The 8733-nt window shown below is 37.9% G+C and overlaps 1 protein-coding gene across 1 annotated transcript in view; it reads right to left on the reverse strand.

Moving 5' to 3' along the window:
• Positions 1-1706: 1706 nt before the first annotated feature.
• The window catches only part of LOC144243080 (myosin regulatory light polypeptide 9), a 10683-nt gene continuing 3656 nt past the window's right edge, over positions 1707-8733 (reverse strand). The window contains exons 2-4 of the mRNA XM_077778145.1: positions 6212-6410; positions 5584-5745; positions 1707-2712 (exon numbers count right to left, since the gene is read on the reverse strand). Of these exons, the coding sequence (XP_077634271.1) occupies positions 2540-2712; positions 5584-5745; positions 6212-6395 (519 nt within the window). The 5' untranslated portion in view covers positions 6396-6410 and the 3' untranslated portion in view covers positions 1707-2539. The remainder of the gene's footprint in view (positions 2713-5583; positions 5746-6211; positions 6411-8733) is intronic.

Genomic DNA, 8733 nt, shown 5'->3' on the forward strand with positions numbered 1-8733 from the left:
CACTATGGATTCTGCAAAGGTGACCAATTACTTGATCTAGTGGCCTCATTTAAACTTTCCTATACTCAACTTTTCTGTCTTAACACTATTGACTAACCTCCTCTCTTGAAACTATCCACTTGGTTTCCACAATACTGGTTTTGTGACTCTCCCTCTCCAAGCAAGCCCTTTTATCATCTTGGATCTGATCCTCACTTTTCTGCATATCCATACATCTAGGAGTTATACCACTTGTCCCCTCTCTCTTCAAATTTTATAGGAAATGGTTGCCTTTCCTTTTCAGATTTTGATTTTACTAGCTTGGCTTTCCTCCCTTTTTCCCCAGTAGCGCTCATCAATTCCTGCTCTTGAGTCATAGGCTCCTTGATCAAGTAAAATTTGGGCCCTGAAGTCCAAATGTTAATATAATCATAGGCAGGTAGGTAAGGATGCAGTAGGTTGGTTTCATGAGAACTTTTGGAATGTAAGACTTTCATCATGGAGACTAGTTTATGTCAAATCCACTTTCGGAGTAGGTGTTTCAGCTTTTTATTGGCAATTATCTTTGCTTAAGCAAAGTCTAGTTACTATGTGGAGAATGCTATTATTTTATAAGGAGATTTATTCATTCAAGGGAGACCATTCACTGTCCCTAATGGAAGCGGACTCTTTGATAAGTTATTTGAAATGAAAATGCAGATACTGTAAGAGCTTATTTTAGTAGATGAGATCACTTTGTTTCTGTAGTGGAAAGAATGTTATTTGGAAATTTATTAAAAGCAGAAGTGACCTTTTTTTTCAGTTGAAATGGAAATTCAATTCAACAAACAGCATTTTAGCATCAAGACTATGAGCCTAGAAAAAGTATTTTGCAGGGTGCCTGGGTGGCTCAGTTGGTTAAGCGTCTGACTTCCGCTCAGGTCATGATCTCATGGTTCATGGGTTCAAGCCCCGCATGGGGCTCTGTGCTGACAGCTAGTTCAGAGCCTGGAGCCTGCTTCAGATTCTGTGTCTCCCTCTCTCTCTGACCCTCCCCTGCTCACACATACATTCTCTCAGAAATAAATAAATAAAAAACATTAAAAAAAAAAAAAGAAAAACTATTTTGCTTAACTCACTGCATGAAATTCTGAAACACATAAAGGGCAAAAAGTTATAGTAGGTGAAGATTTTAACCTTGAAGGGGGCAAGAAGCAGTCTTGCTCCTAGACTTTCTACTTCTATTCTATAAAGCTGGCTGCACCAGATTAAAGGATCTCACTCACCTATCCTGTTGAGTACAAAGGTCTGCTGCCTTGAAGGCATTCAGTAATTGTTTATTGAATGAGGTAACATCTTATTAATAGTAGCATAAAACACAAAATTATTAGAGTAATTGTCAATTACTCATCTTTGTAGGCTGTCAACTCTTTAACCAACTTTTCCCCCCAACATTTCAAAGTCTTTTTAAAACTCATGAGTATTTGAAAATTAGAGTTTTGAAGCCTGAAGCAAATGAAACTCTACCACTTTCTGATTAACTCTGAAATAGTCCTGCATTTCTGCAGAAAGCACAAGTTATTTTTAGGATTGAAATAATGATCTCACTTTCCCAGGCATGTGGCTTCAGCTGTTTTGATTGTGGGCAGGTCAGGAATGTCCAAAATTCATACATGAACTCATGGTGAATCTCTGTCTAAACAAACATGGTATTTCAATAGGGACTGTTGTATTAAAGAGAAACTACATACAATAAAAAATACTGGACTGTATTTCCAACATTTTGAAATTTAGTACAAAAAAATCTTTTTGGTAAGAAGCATTCCATAAAACCTTTGGAGCTAAAATAGTTTAAAAAATTAGGACAAATTAAAATTATACTCAGTGGCCTGGTCTAATTTTAAACAATGTGATGTAATACACAAAAGCTTAGAACAGGTATAGAGGGGTGTTGACAGATATGTAAAACTTAAAGATTTAAAGCTACTAAAGCTAGCATGTCTCTGCAAATTCCAGAGAAAAGTATTTTTAAAACTAAAAGACAAAGTGCAAGAAACCCAATTAAGGGAGTTTAAACTGGATTTCCTTGGGAGGGGAAGGAATAAATAATAGATACAGGACTGTTAGAGAAACTAGACTGAGTAAGGGAGAGGTCTAACAACCATATCATTTTATAGGCTTAGCCTCATCTACCTTTTTTTTGGAAGAAGCAACTAACAAAAGGCGATTTCGGTAAATAAGAAGTTTTAAACAAGCAAGTTTTTTATCATAAAGTTTAATTATGGTTCAGAAAAAATTGAGTGAATAACTTTCTCTGAAAAAATATACTGACTCTGTGTAGACTGCAGTTATTGGGGGGGAGGGGCTGGTAAGTTAAATTGCCCTATTTTCTATTCTGAAAATCAAAAAGCCCCATTTCCAGTCTGAATGTAGAGATGCATGTGCCCCAAATGGCTGAGAATAAATACAACAAGAAAGGCAAAAGCTGCAAAGCTAAGGGCATGCAACAGACTCTAAGAGAACCTCTCAGAAATACCCAAAGTGGCAACAAGGAACATTTGGCTGGAATTTGAAGTTCTTTTCAGTCATCTTTGTCTTTTGCTCCATGTTTAAGGATGCGTGTGAACTCAATGTAATTGAAATTCCCCTTTTTGTCGATAGGCGCTTCTCTGTACAGCTCATCCACCTCCTCATCCGTAAACCGGTCTCCCATCGTTGTCAGCAGCTCCCTCAGGTAGTCTTCCTGGATGGTGCCTAAAGAATAAAGAACTGGGGATCAGAATATGTACTACTCTGAGGACTGATTACAAGGAACATCTACACTTGACCAAGCATATCGCTCTTTATAGTAAGAACTATAAACTTGCAAATATATGAAATATGGGATCTCCACATGCTTAAGCCAGCTTCGGCAGACAGGTGCCTAGACCATGCCCAGCTGCCTAGCTCTATCATCCTGCTCTGTTCTATCATCTGCCCTGCACGAGTCTTCAGAATAGGGCCGAACCTATGCCTAAACAAGAGCAGTAAAATTTGATTAAGGAATCTAAGTGTCATGGTTCCTTAAAATACCATGAATGGTCACGCTTAGTCTTTTTTTTTTTTTTTTTTAAATAAGTTCTATGGTCAGTGTGGGGCTTGAACGCACAACCCCAAGATATCAAAAGTCACATGGTCTACCAAAAGGAATCAGCCAGGCACCCCTGGTCACAACTTATTCTATAGCAATTAACACTAAAATTAATACCATATCATAAATATCAATAAAGTGCTTCAGTGGACAGAATACTGAACCTGAGGTCAGGTTTTTTGTTTGTTTCTTTTTTTTTAAGATTTTTTTAAAGTAACCTCTACACCCAACATGGGGCCCAAATTTACAACCCTGAGATCAAGAGTGGCATGCTTTCCCAACTAAGCCAAGCAGGTACCCCATGGCATTGATATTTTTAAAAGGTTCTCCAAGTAATTCACATCATGATTCAGAGCCACTAATGTACAAAGTTGATAAATGACCAAGAGATTCTGAAACTCAAAGTAAAAAAAAAAAAAATGTGAATATTCTTTTTTGTGAAATTAAATTAAAACACCTGATGATATATTTGCTATAAAATGAGTTTAAACTATAAGGTCAGTTCACAAAAGCAACTCTAGACTTACGAGGTTTTTGCTCATTAAATTCTACTTTTAAAAAAGGTCTTTAAATGTTAGACTTTCAGCTTGTAGAAATAAATCCTCATTCCCAGCCAAGGCATTCAACTATCATATAAACCTATCATCAAGGATGTGCAAGGAGCTGTGGCCAGTGCTAGAAGGGGTTACAAAGATGGAAATATAATGCTGTTGAAGACAGCCACGGCTCTGCGTATGGGGAGAGATTTTGTGATGACTGGGAGTAAGTATACAACTAAAACAGAAGGCCAGGAAAGAGAATAAAATACTTTCGATGTGGAAAGAAAGGACCGGCTTTAAGTTTTCTTGGAACCAGGAAAAAATATGATATAAAAACACAGGTAAGGCTTTATAAAGAATGTGACTGTTGAGAGGAATCTGAAGAATGGATAAGATATTTTGAGAGTCAGAGCGTGAGCAGAGGAGGGGCAGAGAAAGGGGGAGGTGCAGAATCTGAAGCAGCCTGCAGGCTCTGAGCTGTCAGCAGAGTCCGGGGCTTGAACTCAGGAATGGCGAGATCATGACCTGAGCTGAAGTCAGGTGCTTAATGGACTGAGCCACCCAGGCGCCCCTGGATAAGATCTTTAATTCTTTTAAGCTTTATTCCCTTCCATTAAAAAAAATAACAACTGTTCACAGTAAAAAGCTCAAGCAATAGGAGAAGTGCCTTTAGAAGAAAAAAGTAAGTTTCCTCTGCCTTCCCCTTCCCATACCCCATTCCTTCCAGGTATAACTGTTAAGAATTCCAGTTTTAAGGGGCACCTGGATGGCTTAGGTTAGGTGTCCGATTTCAGCTCAGATCATGTCACGGCTGGTGAGTTGAGGCTCTGTGCTGACAGCTCAGAACCTGGAGCCTGCTTCAGGTTCTGTGTCTCCTTCTCTCTCTGCCCCTCTCCTACTCACCTTCTACCTCTCTCTCCTTCAAAAATAAACATTAAAAAAATTTAAAAATAAGAAAAAGAATTTCAGTGTTAAGAGGGAGACGGTGATGTGGTAAGGAAGATAGAGAGGGAGCAATGGTAGAGGTGAGTTAGGACAACAGGCATAGAAGAGCTTGGAAGGAGGTTAGGAAGATGAGACAGGAGGACAGGACGATGGTGCACCTGCAGAGGCCCAATGGGGCCATTACTATGCGGAGACCATGCTTCCAACAGCAGACTATGCCGAGACTATTTAATAAAACAGTCCAACTAATACATAAATAAAGGGTGTGCCTTCCTTCTCAAAACACTTGCCATGTGAGTTACACCCTCATGTTTCTCTTATATGCACTTCTGCCAAAAGACCAAGCCTTTATGTAGTTAATTTTGAGGTTTTCTGAGAGTTTAAGTCTATACCAACAGTGTGCTAATAAGCACTTTGTATAAATTATCTCATTTCCTCACTTAATCATCAAAAAACACTATGAGGTAGGTTATATTAGTGCCCATTTTATAGATAAGAAAATTGAGGCTTAGAAAAAGTTAAGTCACTTGCCTGCAATCACATAGCTGCCATACAGAATAGGTATATAAAACCAGGGAGTCTGATTCTAGAGCAAAATGTTAGACATCAGATTTAAATGATCTCAGAGCTGAGAGGTACCTGCTAAACAAATACAGGACTGTACTGGTATCATGGCCTATAGCAATTTATACTTTATCCAAGATTGCCTGGTAAAAGTTACTGACTCAACACAATTACTAACAGCTTAACCATTATGGAGTTATTCTAGTAAAAGTGTAACATAAGTTTCCTAGAGAAGTTCCAAAATACACCTATTAAATTGTAAATTAAATATTTAAGGGCAGAGGCTGTAAAACGAGTGATTAACATGCCACAGGAAAAGCCTGTCCAAAAAACAGGTATGGAATAAACCTGAGGGTATTATGTCATCATATTTCAAGTTATTGTTTGTTTTAGTTACCGCAACTAAAAATTAAGTCACTTAGTAATTACAGGTTACCTCAGACTTACCAGTTGCTTCTTCATCAAAGCAAGCAAAAGCGTTTCGGATGACATCTTCCGGATCTGTGCCATTTAACTTCTCACCAAACATGGTGAGAAACATGGTGAAATTTATGGGCCCTGGAGCCTCATTCATCATGGCATCCAGATACTCATCAGTTGGATTTTTCCCTGAATAAAAAAGAGGGTCATAATTTTAATTACATCACAAAATGCACCAAATAGTCATCACAGTAAATATTTTGACAAGAAAGATTTTCATTTATATAGTTTTCTATGTATTCATAATAGCAAAACTGTTTGGGGAAAAGTCTTCTCAGTGAATAAGGCCTATAATAAGAGTCTAGATATAGTATAGTATTCTTTTGGGATGACAGGAGAAATAACATTGCTCTCATAATCAGTATCCATGTTTGCAACACACACACACACACACACGCACGCACGCACACACACACAACTGGCGCCCAGTCCAATCCTGAGGCCTGGCCAGAAATTTGCAGGTGGTCCAAGGGCCAAAGCAAACACTTTGGGAAACACTGTTCCAGACTTTGAATCTTAGTAAACTACAACATCATTAGACTGGCTTCACAGGCATTATGGAAATTCTATCTATAATATTAAAGTTGATCATTACCTAAGGAAGCAAGCATATCATGCAAATCTTCCTTGTCAATGAAACCATCTCTGTTCTGATCAATCATGTTGAAAGCTTCTTTGAATTCCTGAATCTGTGACTGGTCAAACATGGCAAACACATTGGATGTTGCGCGCTGGGGGCGCTTCTTGGTGGTCTTGGTCTTTGCCCTTTTGCTCGACATGGTGGCAGTTAAATCCTAATGAGGAAGGGAAATAAAAAAACACAAAGATTAATAAAAAGTAAACTGCATCAAACTGCCTGACATGTCTGAGCTACTTAGTGATGTGCCTAAAAACTACTCATTAGGATAGTATCACTTAGCAAAAATCTGTCTCAACTAATCAATTCTATTACTTACAGAACTGAACTACAAAGAGAAAAACCAGACTCATGCTTTGAGTTCTCTCATCGTTAGTAGTCGTAATATCTAATGAACAGTCCATCACTAACTTCAAATTCCAAACTATGCCCCACATAAATTCAAAGCTCAGAGCATATCAACAAGATTGCATGTCCCCTGTGCTGCAGTGTAGCCAGTTAAGTATTGACAACTAAATCTACTGGTTTGATAATATAGAAAACAGGAAACGAAAAATATGTAAGTAACCTGGGGAAACAGTACTGGTTCTATACTTCAGCGCTATGGTGGTATTGGGGAATACTAGTTCATCTTCAACAGGTGTCTCCCACAGCCCTACCCTAAACTAGCTGTCCCATTCTAAGGTAGACAGAAAGTAGGAAGGAAGACTAATTCATAGGTCTTCATCTCTTAATTTCCATTGTCAAATGGCATTCTTCCACTTACGACTAACAATTGTTTTGCACCCTCACTTCTGGAATCAAAGTAGTTCACAAAAAATATTTGTTGAAAAGCTAACTGGAAAGTATAAAAAACTATTAATTCACCTATAACTTTTACAGATATTTCCACTCTATCAAAACCAATTTCTTTCACAGAGCCAAGCTAAATCACTTGAGGTGTGACTAAATTCTCTAGACAAAAGTCCTAGCATAACAGTTTTTAAAGCCAATTTTTTTTTGTTTTAGAAAATATGTTAAGAGCTAAGGAAACTACCTTTACTCTCTAATAATCTAAATTTATCCCTGTAAAATTCAAGTTAAAAATAAAAAGAATGCCTAATAACAACTGAAATGAAAAGGCAATTTCCTTTTCAACACTCAATCTTTAAAAGACTATAAAAATTTGTTTGGCATAGTCCTCAGATAACAAAATTTTACCGTACCATCCTTCAGAGCTGAGGTGGCGATGGTAGTCTGCAAAACCTGTAACCAGCGAGACTAGGTCACTGTATTGAGTTATATTCTTCCAAGCAGGCCTAAAATAGGCACTACTGATTTCACTCTCTGACCAGGATAACAATTTTAAAGCTTACGTTCTGAAAACAACATTTAGCTATGATGTAGCAAAACACTATGCCCTTGCTCTAAAAATAAATCTGTGGCCTGCAAAGAATGAAGTACTACCTAGATCTCCCCGCAAAGTGACCTTAGAACACAATGCTTCCCATGAGTTTAAAAAGTTGTTTCCTACATTCTTCCCGAGTATACCACATCACCCAGACTAAATTCAATTATAGAAATAATTAGAAAAGCTCTGCCTCAGATTTTTGTTTTAAAGCTAAATCTGTTCTCAGATTTTAGCAGGAAATTCCACAAAGGAGAGTCACAAATTCCAGTCCATCCAATATAGCCCTCGGCGATACACTGGAATGTGCTGTTGGTAAGATATACTCTACGTGACCCAGAAGCTATGATACCCACTTCTCCCTAATTTCAAGTTTCCTTTAATCACAATTTGTGAGGCTGCCTTTCAAAATTTATCAGCACCATTCATGAATGCCTATTTTCATTCTGTATCACCCTTTGGGACAGTAAATACCATTATCTAATATTTCCCCTATTCTAAATGTACTTTTATTTTTATTTTTTTTTAATTTTTAATGTTTTTTTAATGTATTTTTTAATGTTTTTATTTATTTCTAGGAGAGAGAGACAGCGTGAGCAGGGGAGGGTCAGAGAGAGAGGGAATCACAGACTCTGAAACAGGCAGAGCACTGGCAGTCAGCACAGAGCCCGACGTGGGGCTCGAACCCACGAACCGCGAGATCATGACCCAAGCGAAAGTCGGACGCTTAACCGACTAAGCCACCCAGGCGCCCCTCTAAATGTACTTTTAAACACTAGAAAGAGTTATAGTGTATATTATTCTACCATCTTTTAACTGTACTCAAGGACTTGGGGTGAGTGACTGAGACCAATGAGTGGCACATATTTACCAGTCCACCTCTCTTTGCTATGTCTTTGCAAACCAAAGCATGTCTTTAAAAATCATTGGTTTTGTTTGATAACACTGTCTTCCCCTCATGAGGCAGGAATGTCGGTTATTTTAAGAACAAAGAAACTGACGAGAATTCTAGGTCAAACGGTTGACACATTTTTTTAATCTATAAAAAGTCAATACTAAATTTGATGGGAGTCCTCTGTGTTTCCTTTACATA

The sequence above is a fragment of the Crocuta crocuta genome, unplaced genomic scaffold, assembly GCF_008692635.1.
Source record: "Crocuta crocuta isolate KB4526 unplaced genomic scaffold, BGI_CrCroc_1.0 scaffold26, whole genome shotgun sequence".
Lineage (NCBI taxonomy): Eukaryota > Metazoa > Chordata > Mammalia > Carnivora > Hyaenidae > Crocuta > Crocuta crocuta.